This window comes from Lotus japonicus, chromosome 6 (genome assembly GCF_012489685.1).
Source record: "Lotus japonicus ecotype B-129 chromosome 6, LjGifu_v1.2".
Classification (NCBI taxonomy): Eukaryota; Viridiplantae; Streptophyta; class Magnoliopsida; order Fabales; family Fabaceae; genus Lotus; species Lotus japonicus.
Window position 1 is genome coordinate 65,602,877 of NC_080046.1, and position 18,393 is coordinate 65,621,269.

General features: G+C 33.8%; 2 protein-coding genes across 2 annotated transcripts; both read left to right on the forward strand.

Moving 5' to 3' along the window:
- Window positions 1-524: 524 nt before the first annotated feature.
- LOC130722116 (G-type lectin S-receptor-like serine/threonine-protein kinase B120) lies at window positions 525-4,660 on the forward strand. The gene is made up of 7 exons (XM_057572744.1): window positions 525-2,013; window positions 2,400-2,510; window positions 2,624-2,859; window positions 2,948-3,158; window positions 3,277-3,514; window positions 3,604-3,751; window positions 4,159-4,660. The coding sequence occupies exons 1-7, from the start codon at window positions 705-707 to the stop codon at window positions 4,462-4,464; spliced, it is 2,559 nt and encodes an 852-aa protein (XP_057428727.1). The 5' UTR covers window positions 525-704; the 3' UTR covers window positions 4,465-4,660.
- Window positions 4,661-10,925: 6,265 nt separating this feature from the next.
- LOC130722120 (receptor-like serine/threonine-protein kinase SD1-8) lies at window positions 10,926-16,851 on the forward strand. The gene is made up of 7 exons (XM_057572755.1): window positions 10,926-12,432; window positions 14,879-15,040; window positions 15,161-15,357; window positions 15,450-15,660; window positions 15,783-16,020; window positions 16,110-16,260; window positions 16,352-16,851. Exons 1-7 carry the CDS (start codon window positions 11,169-11,171, stop codon window positions 16,661-16,663), a joined length of 2,535 nt encoding a protein of 844 aa, XP_057428738.1. The 5' UTR covers window positions 10,926-11,168; the 3' UTR covers window positions 16,664-16,851.
- The last annotated feature ends 1,542 nt before the right edge of the window (window positions 16,852-18,393 follow it).

Below are 18,393 nucleotides of genomic sequence, written 5' to 3' on the forward strand. Positions count from 1 at the left end.
GGGACCAAAAACTTATAAGCCTACTTTTTTTGTATTTTATTTTAACTCCTAATCTCCATTAAGTAACAGAACTCATATTAAATTATTAAACAGTATTGTCAATACACTTATTGCAGGCGGCATTAGGTTTATAAAATCTCAGCCACTTTGCTTTAGAATCTTACTAGATTGAATATATATATATATATATATATATATATATATATATATAGGGGATGTATCATGTGAGAAAGGTGTTCTTATGTGAGAAAATGAGAATAAATCATGATCGTTAGATCATATCATGAACGGTCTAAATTAAAACAATTTAATGCTTACATGATCACTTAAAAAAGTCGTGTGACTTTCTTAAAAACTCACAGGACTTAATGTTTTAATCTGGACCGTTCATGATTAGATCTAACGGTCATGATTTATTCTCATGTTCTCACATAAGAACACCTTTCTCACATGATACATCTATATATATATTACATCCCCACGACCATATGACTCTGACTATGACATTGGTTTCCATTGTCAACTCATTCTCCAATCGTGGTTTCAACAAAACGTGTCTCTTTTTCACTTTTCTTCTCAGAACAATCAATTGTGTCGTCTCATCTCCTCGCTCACCTAAACCAAACAAATATATACCTTAACCTTCCCCCTTACCCTGTTCCTCATTTTCACCTTCTTCTTCTTCATCTTCATCATTCCTCACTATGATCATGGTTGCTACATACCATTACCAACGCTTAGTTTTCACTCTTCTCTTCACCTTCCTCTGTTTCCTTGCTGTTTTCTCACATGCAGCCAGTTCCAGAGTCAAACTCAAACAAGGTGAACTGATCAGAGACAAACAACGTGAGACTCTGGTGTCAGAAGAGTTAGAATTCGTGATGGGTTTCTTCTCTCTCGAAAACTCCACTTCACGCTACGTTGGGATATGGTACTACAACATTCCTGGTCCTGCAGTCATCTGGGTCGCAAACAGAGACAAACCCATCAAAGACGCAGGCGGCGCCATCACCATAGCCAGCGACGGCAACTTGGTGGTCCTCGACGGAGAGATGAACCAGGTCTGGTCCAGCAACGTTTCCGTTCCTAGCAACAGGAAGAACAGTTCTGAAGCTCTGCTTCGTGACGATGGTAATCTTGTGGTTTCAAGTCACGGGGAGGAGTTATGGCAGAGCTATGAGAATCCAACGGATACTTATGTCCCCGGAATGAAGGTTCCGGTGGGAGCTTCGTCGGCGGGGAAGGGCTTCACGTTTAGGTCATGGAAGTCAGCGACGGATCCTTCGCCGGGGAACTACAGTATGGGGGCGGATCCTGAAGGGTTGCCGCAGATTGTGGTTTGGGAGGGGGAGAACTTGGAGAAGAGGAGGTGGAGAAGTGGGTACTGGGATGGGAGGATTTTCACTGGGGTGGAGATGACTGGAAGCTTGCTCTATGGTTTTACACTGAATGGGGATGGTGAAGGAGGAAGGTACTTTGTGTATAATCAGCAGAATAGTACTAAGGTGAGGTTTCAGATTGGGTATGATGGGTTTGAAAAGGAGTTCAGCTGGAATGAAGGTGAGAAAGATTGGAGTGAGGAGCAGAGAGGGCCTGCTAATGAGTGTGAGGTTTATGACAAGTGTGGTAGTTTTGCAGCTTGTGGTTTGTCAGATTCAGGTTTAGCTGTTTGTAGTTGCTTACAAGGGTTTGAGCTTAAGGAAAAAGAGAACCTTTTTGGTGGGTGTAAGAGGATTACAAAGCTCAAGGCTGAGAGAAATGCTAGTTCTGGGGATGAGATGAGTGATGGAGAAGATGGGTTCTTGGTAAGGAGGTGTATGAAGTTGCCGGACTTCGCACATGTAGTCAGCACCGAGGATTGCCGGAGCAATTGTTTGAAGAATGATTCATGCACTGCGTATGCTGAAGTTCTTGGAATTGGGTGCATGGTTTGGTATGAGGAGTTGCTTGATGTTCAAGAATATGATAATGTAGGAAATACACTGCACATTCGCCTTGCTCATTCTGATTTAGGTAAGGTAAAGTGTCCCTTTATCCTTGTTTTCATGGATAAATTTTTTCAACTTTGATTTACATTTGTTAGTACTAGTAGTACTATTTTGTTATTTTCATGTATGGTTCTTGAGAAACTGATTCAACTGGTCTCACTTCAGTACTTCACTCACTATCAGACTAATGTTATGTTGTAGTTATCAGCTGCAGAAAGCTCGCGTTTAATCATCCTATTGATATATTGTTTATAACATGTCAATCAATGTAGCCCCACAACTAATCAAAATGATAAATCTTCGAAAAATGCATAGAGTTTTATTTTTTCATGACTTGGTTGACATAAACTATTTTGTCTCTGAAGATGACCTGGTTCTAATAACATGTGACTTCTATGTCTTCAAATGCAGATGATGGAGGAAAAAAGAACAATGTTGTCATCATATCAACTGTTGTGGCAGGGTTGATCTGCCTTGGAATCATTGTCTGGGTGGTGTGGAGGTTCAAGGGAAAACTCAAAGGTGAAATATTAGTTTCCCTAATTTTTCTTTTTCCTCTCAGAGGATTGACAAAGGTATATAAAATGATGTTTTTGGTATTAACTAGTGTATATTTCTCATTTTATTTCTAGCAGTTCCTACAACTTCCTCAGCTTCATGTTGCAATAATAGTGATGTACTGCCAGTCCTTGATGCAAGGAAGAGCAGAGAAATGTCTACAGAATTTACAGGATCAGCTGAACTTAGTTTGGAAGGGAATCAAAGTGGACCAGAACTTCCATTTTTCACTTTTAGTTCAATTGCAAAAGCCACAAACAATTTTTCAGAAGAAAATAAGCTTGGGCAAGGAGGCTTTGGTCCTGTCTATAAGGTGAAAATGCTTCAATATTCAAGCCTATATTTGTGGAATAGAGAAGGCTTGCTCAGATCTAATAAAAATTATTTGTTCCATTTACCAGGGAATGCTTCCTAGCGGAGAACAAATAGCTGCAAAGAGACTTTCAAGAAAGTCTAATCAAGGTTTAGAGGAGTTCAAGAATGAAATGATGCTGATAGCCAAACTACAACATAGGAATCTGGTTAGACTTATGGGTTGTTCTGTTCAAGGGGAAGAAAAGTTGCTGGTATATGAATTCATGCCGAACAAAAGCTTGGATTTCTTTTTATTTGGTATGTTTCTTCACATTAAAACCTTGCCCTTTTTTTTTTTCAATTGGCATGAAATATATTATAAGCTCATTTTCTTAACAATTTTGCACTTTCTGGTAAACTTCATGACAATTAACAGATTCAGTCAAGCAAAAACAATTAGACTGGACAAGACGCTTTGAAATCATTGAAGGCATTGCAAGAGGACTACTTTATCTGCATCGTGATTCAAGACTCAGAATAATACATCGAGATCTAAAAGCGAGCAACATTTTGTTAGATGAAAACATGAACCCAAAAATATCAGACTTTGGCCTGGCCCGGATATTTGGTGGAAACCAGAATGAAGCCAATACAAACAGAGTGGTTGGTACATAGTAAGTGTGCTTTGATTTTACTTGTATACTTATACCTTGTTCATTCTTACTTGGACTAGGCTAATCTCAAAAAAATCTACCTAATGCAGTGGTTATATGTCCCCGGAATATGCAATGGAAGGTCTGTTTTCAGTTAAATCTGATGTATATAGTTTTGGTGTATTGCTACTAGAGATTGTTAGTGGCCGCAGGAACACTAGCTTTCGTCATTCAGATGACTCAAGTCTCATAGGATATGTGAGTTTCTGCTATTGCTCATTAATTTTTTGTATCAATGCAACATGCATAAATGATTTTCTTTTCTGCAGAAATTATTTTCCAGCACAGAATCATGTTATTAATTTTTACAATCTTGGTATCAAGATGCCAATTCTTAGTTTTGCTGAAATTTCCAAAATGCATAGAAAAGAAACTAGTTGGAAAAAATGTCTGAGAGCTGCATCATTTTCAATAAAGTAAATTATATTCCTTCCTCTTAGAGATGTTTAAATTATTCAACTCTCCTGTTCCTAGTATCATACTTTTGGACTTTTTTTCTCAATATATGATTCTCAGTTGCATCAACATCTAATTGACCCTTTTAAATTACCATGTTTCTTGTAGTGCTAAGAGCTAATGTTTTATACGTGATGGAATGTGTGTAGGCATGGCATCTTTGGAATGAACAGAGAGCAATGGAGCTTGTTGATCCTTGCATTCGCGATTCTACTCCTAGAAACAAAGCTTTGAGATGCATACACATAGGGATGTTATGTGTGCAAGATTCAGCATCTCTTAGACCAAACATGTCGGCAGTAGTTTTGATGTTGGAAAGTGAAGCAACAACTCTCCCATTGCCTGCACAACCTCTGATTACTTCCATGAGGAGATCTGAGGATAGAGAATTTTTCACGGATGGCATTGTTGATGTTTCAAATGATCTAACGGTCACAATGGTTGTAGGGAGATAGAATCATTGCATTGAATTCTTCCCTCTCCCTCTAAGTTTTGATTACCACTAGACAGGGCTCATAGTCATAGATTTGCTTCCCCCCCCCCCCTCCCCCCTTGCTGTGTACTATATTGAAACTATATTCTTAAAATTGAATACATTGTATATGGCAGTATATACTTTATACATTGAAACTTTAGAAAAGTGCTTTACTCCATGGCCGGCAAAATGGAAAAAAGATAACAAAAGACCATGTTGACTTGAGTTAAGCCAATGAGATATGTAGGTGAGCAACTATGAGGAAATTAGTTTCACGTGATAAAAAAGAAAACATCAATTGGGGTTTATTTGAGACTTCTGAACTTCAAGAGGTACCATCATGTATATAAGTGTAAATATATAATTAGGTCATTGGGAAAATGCTGCCATGGACGAAACCATTTCCCTCGGAAGATTGTGAGTGGTGAGCAATCTGTAAGTAAGTGTTCTATGATTCTTGAGACATGTCATGGCATGTGATGGTGACTCAAGTCAAACTCATCCAAACTTTTATTCCTTTAAAAAAAAGTCTTTGGAAAAATCTTGGCAAGAGGCTAAATTACATTATAGTCATTTTCTATAAAATTTTATTTGTAGGGCATGTTTCGATAGGTAAATGTGAATTTGGAAGACAAATTTAGAATTCAATCACTTATTATTTTTTGGATTAATTAAAATCACTGTATAATAAAATAGAAATTTATTTAACATACATACTATTTTTAGAAGTGATTTAAAAACGTGAAGCATCAAATTCCTTAAAAATGCAATATAAATGGCCTAAACGAACCAGACAAACATACATTCGACTATATCATATTTTATCAATTGAACATCCAGTCATTTTCTTTGACGAAGCTTCTTTTGATTCTTCATATATGTGAGTTGAATATATCTATTTTTTTTTTGTTGCAAATTCCATTGTTTGATTGATTCTACATTACTCGTCGTGGACAAGTCCATGCTGATCTAGAAACCAGACCACAAGCACCAAATTTTAGGTTGATAAAAAATGTAGCCTAGATGGAAACAATATTATTTAATGAATTTTAATTACATAAAAGTACAAAAACTGGTCATTAGTATCATATCTTCGTTGACAGACTTCAGTTAGATCGATAATTAAGGCCCAGTTTGAAAGAGCTTATTTGAGCTTATCTGACAGCATAAGCTCTTATGCCAGTGTTTGGGAGGGCTTATGCAAACAGCTTATGACAGGTCATAAGCTATTTTCAGCTTATTTTCATAAGCTACTCAGGATAGCTTATGAAAAACAGCTTATGCTTATATACAGCTTATTTTTAATTTATTTCAATAAATTTTCAAAAATAGCTTATGAATAAGCGCTTATATCATAAGCGCTTATGACCATAAGTGCTTAATTAAGCTGTTTTTCCAAACGGGGCCTAAGTATAACTTGCTGGCCGTAACCACTGACTAATTAATAAGCTTAATGAATTAGATCCGAAAGAGCTAAATATAATAATTAATCAACCAACTGCTTATCCAAAAAAAAAAAAATCAACCAACTTTCATTTTTTTTTAAAGGAACCAACTTCTTCAAAAAACACGTCATTTTTTTTACTCCCTCCGTCCCCTATTATAAGTCACTTTTTGTGAGTTTTTTTTTTCCCAAAATATAAGTCACTTTACAATATCTATGCAACATTCATTTTTTTTCTCCATGTTTACCCCTATAGCATTTAAAGAATTTTCCTACTTTCCAATACTTTTCTGTATTTTCAAGGCCAATTTCATTTATATCTACTTCAAAAACTTTCAAAACTTATTTTTTATTGGTGGAAGGAGGTTTTCAAGATAGTGGAACATTAACATGAAGAGAGAAGTAGATGACATTAATTGAATTGATATACTTTTAAATGAGAGTAATTTAGGAAAAAAGATAGGAATTTATTATTGTTAACTAATTCTAACCACTTTTCTTAATTCTAGAAAATTAGGTAAAAGTGATTTATAATAGGGGACGGAAGGAGTAACGCAAAAGCACGTCATTATTATTATTATTATTATTATTATTATTATTATTATTATTATTATTATTATTATTATTATTTTGGTCAATCACGTCATTATTTAATTGTGTCTAGTTTTTTTCTCTTTCATCTTTGTCCCTAGACTGGCCCAAGCCTAACTCAACCGATAGTCTGGGCCAAACCTATGCGGAGTCAGGTTAAGAAGCTACTAACTCACCATCACCATAAATGTCTACCGCACCTTCTTACAATGGTGGTGGAGTCGGAGGCAAAGATCAAGGCAAGACCATACGAGGTAATTAAAGTGTTTTATTTAGTGATTAATGTCTTTATATATAAGAGTAATATGAGAAAATATATACAGTATAAAACATGAAATTTATAGACCAGTCCACCCTCTCTTTATAAAATTTTTAATAGACCACTTAGGGTTAGGGTTAGGGTGATTTAATTCAAACTTTGCTTTGGATAATTTAGACCACCCTCTCTTTATTTCAATTTTTATTTTATTTTTTCAACCAAATCACATATCACAATCCTCAATTCTCCATTTATTTTCCTTTAATTTCATGTGCGCATTTAATAATTTGTTAAAAAAGTTAATAGCTATGCCACTTGTGAGGATCCAACTTGATTCACAATAAAAATCATAACGCAAGTTCGAATCCGAATATATTACTTTTGTTGCGAGAGACATGCAACTGTTTTCTAAATAAGTGACAATCTATCTATATAATATACTAAAGGAAGGTTTTTTTCTAGAAGATTTTGTCATGTGTCACCACAATATTATCCTATAAAAAAATATACAATTTTTTTTTCATAACTTTGAAATACATATTTTTTAAAACGCTATTAAATCTGCATTTAATTTTTGTATCTTAAAACCAAATATTGAAAAAAAAACATCATATATAAAAAAGTGCAATATTGGGAATATTTTATCTAAAAAGGTTTTTTTTAGATATAGATAATAGATGAACATGATTTTGTATCAAAATAAACTTCTCATATCTTTAATTATAATAATTTAAGATAAAATCTTTTAAATTGACCATGATTTCTTAAATTTTTTTATTATGATGCTATAAATTGTGTTCATATAATTTAAATATAGTAATTTAAGACAACTTTGTATAGATTGACCACGATATCATCAAAATAAACTTCTCATCTCTTTAATTATAGTAATTTAAGATAAAATCTTTTAAATTTAATTGAATTATAGTAATTTAAAAACAATTTTTTTATAGATTGACCACGATATCAATTTTTTTATAAGAGTGCTATAAATTGTGTCAAGCACATAATTGTGCAATACACAGTGTGAGGAAGAAAAAAAAATGAGTCATACCAAAAGAGGGATAAGGGATTTAGGTGTTTATCTTCTATTGAGTAAATTTTTTCAATAAATGACCGTCTATCACTCTTTAGATTACAGTTGTGTTTTTGTGCTCTTAAATTATGATTTGGAATTCTATGCTTGGACGGTATAAAAAATTAGACTCTCTATATCTAAAAATATGGATATCTGAATTTTGTTTAAAGATTTGGTAATTTTTGTTCTCTCATATTGCTTCAGTAGTAATTGACAAGCATTGAGCCCATTCATTGTTTCTTATCTCTAGATGATCAAGAAGCTACACGAATGGTGGTGGTAGTGGCAGCAATCCCCAAATTCTATTTTACCCACCAAATCGATATATTATTTATTAGTTTATTTTTTTGAAAATTTTTAATTTGTTAATATAAAACACTACTACTAATAATTGATTTTAAATGTTAATATTTTATGTACAATTTTCATCCAAAATATTTTTTAAATTAATATTAGCATCTTAGTTTTTTTAGGAAATATTACATAAAAAATAACTTGAAATACATTTTTCTAAAAAGGTTGTTATTTAAACGTATAGGTCGAAAAATCAATCCTTAAGGACCACACTTTTAGATAGACTTTTGATCTCCACTACACCCGGGTTACAATTGTGAGAACATTTTAACACACACAAAATCTAACAAACACTTATATATTTATACATTTGAAAATTGTAAAAAATTTAAAAAATATAGTATTAAACAAATTTTAGATATAACAAAAGTCACCCGTGCATTGCACAGGTTAATCAACTAGTATTTGTCAAAGAACTTGATACATAATATATAATTGTGTAACATATAAATATAATTAAGATTTTAACAATTTTTATTATAGATATTCGCTTTTCATACTTTACTTTCAGGAGATCATTTCTTTTTTTAATTTTTTTTCTCATTTACAAAAGTTGAGAATCAAACCTCAATCTCTTAATTATTTGAGAAATGAAGTGCTGAACTACTTTTTCAAATTTAATAAATGAATAAATTAATTAACTTTACGATTTTTTTTTATCTTAGCAGGATAAAATTTTCTTTCTCTTCGAATCTCATTAGAACACATAAATTTACACATAATCTTTAAATTAATTATATATAAATATTAAATTTAGAGAAAAAGTTGGATGCACCGAAGGTGTAAAGTTTTTTTACACCGTCAACCAATCAGATTTTAAGGATGTGAGAAAATCTCTCTTTTCATTTAATTTCTTTAATTGACATGTCACATCCTTGAAATCTGATTGGTTGACGGTGTAAAAAAGCTTTACACGGTCGGTGCATCAAAATTAAACTCTTAAATTTATAATGTTGGCTTTTTTCAGCCACCCGTGTTGGTAACAAGGTGCCACGTTTGCATCCAGATTTGGTCACCTAACTAGGCCGCTTAGCTACTTGTCTGAGAGAGTGACAGACTGACAGTGATCAAACAGAGAGAAAACATTTCTTACCAAATCAAAATAAAAGCTTTCTTCCAAAACTGTCATAATTATACTAGTAATTAAAAAATAGGTAGAGATATATACCCCGGCCCCGCTTATCAAAAAGAAAAAAATATATATATATATATATAGGGAGCATATCAGGTGAGAGGAGTGGTTTATGGTGAGAGATGAGAGGATATAATAATAACCGTTTGATCAATATAAACGGTTCAGATTCCATCTTACTTTAAAATTTCCACATGCTGCTTTTTCCCAAACCCACGCGCATCTCTCTTTCTTTCCTGCGCGTGTAACCTATCTTTGTCTTCCTCCCCTTTCTCCCATCTGCCATTGCCACCCATCAGAAGAAGCTTCCAAAAGACATTTTTCCTCTCAAATACCCCGTCTGAACTCTGGACCCATGAACCTCATCAAATTTCGCTTGGAGGTCAAAGATCCTCTGCCATGTGGGTAACAAGCAATTCAAATTTTGTTTCTGAAATTGGATGAATTCGTGATCCATTCGGTAACTGCATCTAATCCATTTGATGGTTAGCATAACAGTAAGGATTTTAGTGACCAAATTATTTGATTGTAATATATATGTCATGTGAGACCCAAATAAAGTAAGGATCTTGATTTGCCAATTTTCTTTACAGATCGTGTATGATTATGAACGGAGAGGGATTAACTGCGTCTATGGATGAGTGGCAATGGCGGAAAACACAAGCAGGAAAGTAAAGGTGCATCCATGGTGGGGGTCGGAAAGTTACTGCGAATGAGAAAAGGGGGCCACGGCAGCGAGCGTGTGGGATTGGGGAATTGCTTACGTGTATTCATTTAAGTTGGAATAAATCTGAACCGTTTATATCAATCAAACGGTTATTATTATACCCTCTCATCTCTCACAATAACACACCACTCTCACCTGATATGCTCCATATATATATATATATATATATATATATATATATATATATATATAACCCCGGCCCCTTTAGACCGCAAACAACATGTAAAAAGTGTATGATTTTGCCAAGTCAAAAGTTAACACAAAGTTTCCATGATTAATAAAGAAATTAGTAGTTCAAATATTGAAATAAGACTTCGATCACCTGTTGAAATTTGTGCAGATAACATCACAAAAATGAATAATCAATTGATAGGTGTGAAGTGTAATCCCTTTCAGTAATATATATATGTGGCAGTACCTTCTAATAAATATGCATATGAGCTCGAATATTGGGAAGCACATAAATTGAAGAACATTACATTGGATGAATTAAAAATTATGATTCAAGGTATATAGAAATTTAGTTAGAAAATATGAAATGAAATAGTAGTCAATAAGGTTTGAGATGATTGGAAAATGTTGTATATGGCCGGATTTCTTTAAAAGGGTGTCGGATGTTAAAAAAAATTGTATATTACATCTATATTTTTATTTTTCTAATGCTACAAATCAAAACCTTCAAATTATTATTTTCTCGTTGAGATTTATTCTGACATGTTGTTAGGTAACCATTCAGTTATAAATGAACTATGCATTGAATTTTTTTTTATTGTTTTCCTTATTGATTAATTAAAGTGAGAAGTGAGAACCCTATTAGTTGCATTATTGGAGAGCATCAAGATTCTGATTTATTTTCCTGCAAAGATAATAGTAATAGCGATGGTCTCTCCTTTCAAACTTGAGAAAGCCTTATTCAAACCAGAAAGAAACAAGTCTAAGACCAACAATAACATGATGATCATGAGAAGGAGAAGAAAAACCAGTGCCGGGGTCAACTTCCTCTTCTCTTCTCCACCATCTATAAACAACAAACACATCATCATATTCATCATCATCTACCCTCACAATCCTCTCACGTTTGCTCTCTGCAGCAAACATCATGAGATTCCTCCTCACTTTCTTCCTCTTTTGCTTCATCACCTCACACACTCTCTCTGCATCAGACACCTTAACCGCAACACAAACTCTCAAAACCAACCAGACCCTCCAATCCTCCAACAACGTTTTCATCTTCGGATTCTTCCCCGGCAGCACCAATCCAAACTCATACTATCTAGGCATATGGTACAAGGATTTAGGTTACAGAACAGTAGTTTGGGTCGCAAACAGAGACAACCCACTTGAAAACTCCACAGGATTTCTCAGCATAGAAAATGGAAACATCATGGTTCTTGCCAACTCATCTGGAAACTCAGTTTGGTCTACAAATCAAACCAAATCTACTAGCAACCAAGTTCTTCAGCTTCTGGATAATGGCAACTTAGTTCTCAGAGAAGAAGCTTCCCCTGCTACTTATCTATGGCAGAGCTTTGATCACCCAACAGACACGTTGTTATCAGAAATGAAGATGGGTTGGAACCTGGACAAAGGAACAGAGGATCACCTAACATCGTGGAGGGACACCGATCAAGACCCTTCAACTGGAGACTACACATTCAAGATTGATTTCCAAGGACTCCCAGAAATTTTCCTGCGGAAAAATCAGACTATAAGATATAGAAGCGGGCCTTGGAATGGTGATAGATTCAGCGGGGTACCAGAGATGGAGCCAGATACAGATTCTATTGTGTTCAATTTCTCTGTAGATCAACATAGTGTGTATTACTCGTTCCATGTTGGAAATAAATCGATTTTTTCGAGGCTAATTGTTACTTCTGGTGGTGAACTTCAGCGTCTTACATGGGTTCCTAGCACACAGAGCTGGAACAAGTTCTGGTTTGCACCGAAAGATCAGTGTGATAGTTACAGAATGTGTGGTCCTTATGGTATCTGTGATGCGAATGCTTCACCGGTATGCAAGTGTTTGAGCGGGTTCAGCCCGAAGAATCTGCAGGCTTGGAATTTGAGAGATGGATCTGATGGGTGTGTGAGGAACCACAATTTGAGTTGTGGGAGTGATAAGTTTTTGCATATGGAGGATGTGAAGTTGCCTGAGACTAGCAAGGTGTTTGTGAATAGGAGCATGGATCTTGTGGAGTGTGAGGATTTGTGTAGAAGGAACTGTTCTTGTACTGGTTATGCTAACATTGAGGTTACCAATGGAGGATCTGGTTGTGTGATGTGGATTGGTGAACTTGTTGATATGAGGCAGTATCCTGATGGAGGGCAAGATCTCTATGTCAGATTAGCAGCTTCTGATGTAGGTAAGTGCTTTCTGTTTTCCTTTCTTTTTAACAATTGAAGGTCTCTAACTCTCTATTATAGTATGGCTTTGATTTGATCAATTTCTGCTTCATACTCATATGCTTGTTAGTTAGATTTTAGATTAACATGGTATATGCATTTGGCTAATTCAATGTGATTAAAATTGATAGGGTAATGATTGTATTAGAGTTGAATCGGATGTGAAAATTCTTTCATTTGTGCTAATATAGGTTGAAAGTGTATTCAAACACACACTTAATCTAATTAAACACTCCTTACATACACAATTTAAGCCCTTGAAAGATTTTGAAAGGAAAGTATAATAGAGATGCTGTGATTTTAGAACTTCATGGAATTTACATCAATCAGTTTTCACTTTCACAAATTTTGAAATTACAAAACCCAGAATGTTTTTTTGTTGAAAAATGGACAAGGATTGATGCGGAGTTTTTTGCGAACTTGTCTACAGCGTGCTCATTATCTCTTTGAAAATGAAATGAGTTTTATAGAACATGTGCACACCAAAACAATTAATTTTTTTGTGCTAGTTTAATTAATATCAAAACCAGCTTTAACTTAAAAAAAAAAACCCAATGTGGTAGTCCCTAACCCCAAACCTACAATGTCAAGGTCCAAAACACAGGTTTTAACACATTCTCCTTTGGGTACATGGCAACTACAAACTGATTACTTTAAAGATAAAATAATACTATTTTTCCTGGTCTACTAAATCTTGAGTCAACTAATTGATGTATGCAATGATGCAATACATTAAAAAGAAGAACTAATCTCTGGTTGTAAAGATAAATTTTCAAAAGCTAAAAAAGGATTTTAATTAAAGTGAACAATTCGCATACAAAAATGTGTGAACAAAATGAAAGAGTTATATTAAAATGTAAACTTGTATCTCAATAATGTATTGGTCTAGTGTTATAAAGACGAACTAAACCTCTCTATATATGAGGATAGTAATATAAGTTTGAATTCTGAAAAAATCACTTAGTTACAGTATTCCTGAACCAATTTACGTGGTAAATGTATCAATTTAAATTATTAATTTGTGAAATAATAGTTAATTAGATATTTGGTAAGATATTTCATTTTCTTGGCTTAAAAGAAGGATATTTCTAAGCAAACCAAGTGTCAAGTCGGGTTGTGATTTAGCTTCTAGATTAAAGGGAAAAATGCGGCTATGTTTATTGCGTTTCTCCCAAACAAGTGAAGTTGCGTCATTGTTAAAACTTAAAAGTCATTCAATTTTACTATTTAAACATCTTAATATCATATTTTTATTTTACATTTTAAAAAATAGCGTGGAAATAAATTAAAAAAAGTGATTGAAAAGACAATTTCCATGAAAGTGGTACATTTTCAATAATTTTTCTGGCCCACTCACTTTCTATCATGGGCCCCCAAACTTTTATTAATCGGCTCCTAAATTGTCGTGGACCGTCCTTTTTGACTCGTCAGGTTTCCTCTTTGGACCCAGCTATGCTTTTCACAATCATACTAAATAAATAGTCATTGTCACTTCTACCTAACAAATCAATAGTCATCTTCACATTTACATTTTTCTTTTGGTTACAAAGACTCACATTTACATTTTGATAGATAAAAAAATTACATTGTAACCCAAAAAGATTGTAAAGAAATATTTTTAGAATTTAATTTTCTATAATATATGACTATACAGTTTTTACCATACATCCAACTAACATACATTTTCTGGCCGTTATTTAAAAACATCCACAATGGTTAAAAACTCATTATGTTGGATGTCCACAAAAAAACATATGTCTCACAATCAATTCTATTTTCTATCTCTCTTATTCATATAAGGAGCACAATGGAAATTCTAATGTAATTAATACAAATATGGAAATTGTTTGCAAGTAATAGATGTTATTTACAGAGTTGTTTGAATTACTTCAAAGCTAGCTAACTATGATTGTGTTCATATTTGAATTTGAACTTTACAAACAAACAAGAATTTGAATCAGTAGAAAATGTATTAAATTGATGTCATGGACCATGGTAAGTTGCCAAGGGTTGGTAGGATAATGGTGAGTTAGAAAAATGATACAAAACCACCAACCCAAAAGAGCTCACTTTCATCCATTTTGGTGGGAGTAGGCGCCTCCCAAATTAGTATGTCCAAAAAATTCAAAACAGAATTCTCTTATTAGAAACCCATAATTGTGTTTAAAAAAAACATAATTGGAATATAATATGTTGAATTTCATAAAAGAGGAAAAAAGCTAAGGAAGTATAATAAGAAAATAAGCTAATTTGATTGGTTTCTTCTCTTGGTCCATGAAGTGAAATTCTGTGGCTAATGTTGAGTCATCATTTATTTGGAAATTGCTAATCTTTTTGTCAAAAACCTATCTTTTGACATCTCTAATTAAGTAAATATATCACTAAGAAAACCTTTTTTTTTCCCAGATGACTCAGGATCTGCTGTCAGCTCTCACAAGAAGAAAAATGATAGTGCTAGGATTGCAGGAATCACAATATCTGCAGTTGTTGTGATTTTGGGATTGGGTTACCTTTTAATTAGGAATAAGAAATTGCTAAGTAGATTCAATGGGACCACAAACCACAGAGGTAATACATCATAATGCCACTCCTTATAACTCTGCACATATATACACATATAGGGTATATATATATATATATGCTGTTGTACTACATAATAAATTGTCTTGGTTCTTGTCACTAAACCAGGTACTCTCCAAAGAAGTAGGGATTTGCTAATGAATGAGGTGGTAATTTCAGCTAATAGAGACAGAGAAAAGTCAGGAGAAAGGAATATGGATGAACTAGAGTTGCCATTGTTTGATATTAATACCATAACAATGGCTACAAACAACTTCAGTGAAGCAAATAAACTTGGTGAAGGAGGATTTGGTATTGTTTACAAGGTATGTTGTTTTTATAGCTGACTGAAATCATAATTCCAAATCACAAAGCACACATAACAGACCTATCCTAACAGGAGTGATTGTGATTCCAGGGCAGATTAATTGAAGGCCAAGAAATTGCTGTCAAGAGGTTGTCAAAGAATTCTGGGCAAGGAACCGAAGAATTCAAGAATGAGGTTAAGTTAATTGTCAATCTTCAACATCGAAATCTTGTCCGGTTATTTGGTTGCTGCATTGAGATGGATGAAAAGCTGTTGGTTTATGAGTACATGGAGAATAGAAGTCTTGATTCCTTTTTATTTGGTGAGTTGCTTTAGGTTTTGTATCTTAAAAACTTAAAACCTTTTTTTTTTCAGAATGTAGACAAGTAGGCATGTTTTATTTGTTGTTCTATATCAAAATCCTTATAATAAATCATGTTACAGACAAGACCAGAAAACACTTACTAGATTGGAAGATTCGGTTCAACATTATATGTGGAATAGCTAGAGGACTTCTTTACCTGCATCATGATTCTAGATTCAGGATTATCCATAGGGATCTCAAGACAAGCAACATTCTACTTGACAGTGAAATGAACCCGAAAATATCAGATTTTGGGATGGCTAGAATTTTTGGCACAAATCAGACTGAAGCAAATACACTCAGAGTTGTTGGAACATAGTGAGTACCACAATATTGTACTAATTTTCTCTCTAAAACTCAAACTATGAAGACTTTAGTTATAATTTGCATATTTTTCTTATGTGCAGTGGCTATATGTCTCCTGAATATGCTATGGATGGGAACTTCTCAGTGAAGTCTGATGTTTTCAGCTTTGGAGTTATTGTGCTAGAGATCATAACTGGAAAGAAGAATAGGGGATTCTATTACTCAAATGAGGATATGAATCTTTTAGGAAATGTATGTGAAAGTGTTTTTTTTTATTAAAGTCCGGTTGAATATAAAATCCTATGCTAACAAACAATTGAAAATGTTTTGTTTGTTATTGTAGGCTTGGAGACAGTGGAGAGAAGGCAATGCATTGGAACTTATTGATCCATCAATTAGAGTTTCATATTCAGCTTCTGAAGTTCTTAAATGCATACATATTGGACTCTTGTGTATTCAAGAACGTGCAGAGGATAGACCAACAATGTCTTCAGTAATCTTGATGCTGAACAGTGAAGCTGCATTAATGCCACAACCTAGAAACCCTGGGTTTTCTTTAGGAAGAAATCCTCCAGAGACCGATTCTTCTTCAAGCAAGCAAGAGGAATCATGGAGTGTGAACCAAGTCACAGTCACATTGCTAGATGCAAGATGATGGGGAAAAAAAGCTGTGACATCGTCTAACATGTTGTATATTCTCAAAACCATACAAATATTGCGTAAATCTTCCTCTGTTGATAGTTGAGGCATTTTTGAGAACTACTCCGAACTTGTTTTGGTGTAATATGTAAGAGATATCATTATTGAAACCATTAACTAGTTTCCATCTAATTCCCACATACATTCTTTTTCTTTATCTCTTTTATGTTTCATTCACAAGACATAATATTTTTTTCTCTATTTTGTTTCCTATATCTTCTAGGTGCGGGTGTAGGTGCCATTGAGATGTGAATCCATATTTTTCCTTAGTGTAAAAGTGGAGAACAATTAGTCACGATACTGTTGGTAGATAGTTGAGTTCCTTAAACATCTTATCGAGTATTTTATTCCTTATCGTTCATATGAAGAATGATTTATTGATAGAGCTCTATCCACTGAGAGCTTTACTCTCATGGGTAGCCAGCAGGGGCGGAGGCACCGGGGTGGCTCACCGGTGCCGCCGCGCCCCCCATATTTTACATTTTCATCCTAAAAATATGTATTTTTTTCATTTAGCACCAGTGAAAATATTAATATAAATTATTGGGTAGTACAACTCATTAACAGGCAGTGGTGAGCAAATCGATTATTTCTTTCACGGTCCCAGGTTCGAATCCTTTAGGCAACATTTTATTTTCATTTTTGGACAAAAAGCTATAAAGTGGGGAATCGAATCCCCTTCAATGAGGATTGCATCACTTTAACTTACCACTAAGCAAGGGATATATTTGTGTAGCTTATGTTGTATTATATTTATATATATAAATAATATCATCATTTGTTATAAAAAGACAATTTATTATTCAAACTTTCAGTTTTGACAAACATATGAGTTGATTAGTATCTCTTATACTCAAATTAATTATATATCTCTCCTACTTATAAAAAATATCAATTATATTATTTCATTTACACATGTGGAGTCATTTGGATTATTGTTCGATAAAGTTATGTTTGATATAATAAAGTTTAATAAAATGAAGGATAAAAAATTGAATATGTGTATAAAAATTATATGCAAAGGTAAGTTCAAAAAATATAATTGTTTAGATAAAAGAAAGCAAGATTAATTTTTATTTGATCTTTTAGCCACCCCGGTGCCAAAATCCTGGCTACGCCCCTGGTAGCCAGGTAGGAATACATTGTTGCACATAAAAAATGTAAAAGTGGAAGATACAACAACAATTTTTTTAACATTCTTTTTGGTAAGAATACATTGCTTTAGTTATGTTAACTTGATCAATTATGAATATAGTACGTATTTTTCTTTTACATTTGTGATTATTTTGTTTACTAACTTTCTTGGCTACATTGTATTCTCACTTTATGCGAGGTAAAACTTCAGCTGATCAACTCTCGTACAGTCTAGAGATGAAGCTACAACTAGGAGGAATAACAACAAAAACGAGAAATAGTTTTCTAAGCAAAGAATGAAACAACTCAAACAAGAAGCATCATCTTCTTCAATTTCGTAAAATAAGGAGAAAGAAGTCATGGATAAAGAAAGACCAATACAAGATGGATCAGGTGGAGGAGGTCTTGGAGATGGAAACAACAACAACTATTCTCTTGTCTCCGCAGTTTCTCTTTGTTCAGCTTTCCTTTCACTTCCATCTTGCTTGGCGGAATGAACGATCACAAAGAGATTCATGTTACTATTAGAAGTTGATTAGCATTTGCTTGTGC

Coding starts and splice junctions, on each gene's coding strand:
- LOC130722116 (XM_057572744.1), top strand. CDS start 705: ATGATCATGGTTGCTACATACCATTACCAACGCTTAGTTTTCACTCTT. Junction 2,511..2,623: donor GTTCAAGGGAAAACTCAAAG/GTGAAATATTAG, acceptor TATTTCTAGCAG/TTCCTACAACTTCCTCAGCT. Junction 2,860..2,947: donor GCTTTGGTCCTGTCTATAAG/GTGAAAATGCTT, acceptor TCCATTTACCAG/GGAATGCTTCCTAGCGGAGA.
- LOC130722120 (XM_057572755.1), top strand. CDS start 11,169: ATGAGATTCCTCCTCACTTTCTTCCTCTTTTGCTTCATCACCTCACAC. Junction 15,358..15,449: donor GATTTGGTATTGTTTACAAG/GTATGTTGTTTT, acceptor TTGTGATTCCAG/GGCAGATTAATTGAAGGCCA. Junction 16,021..16,109: donor CTCAGAGTTGTTGGAACATA/GTGAGTACCACA, acceptor TCTTATGTGCAG/TGGCTATATGTCTCCTGAAT.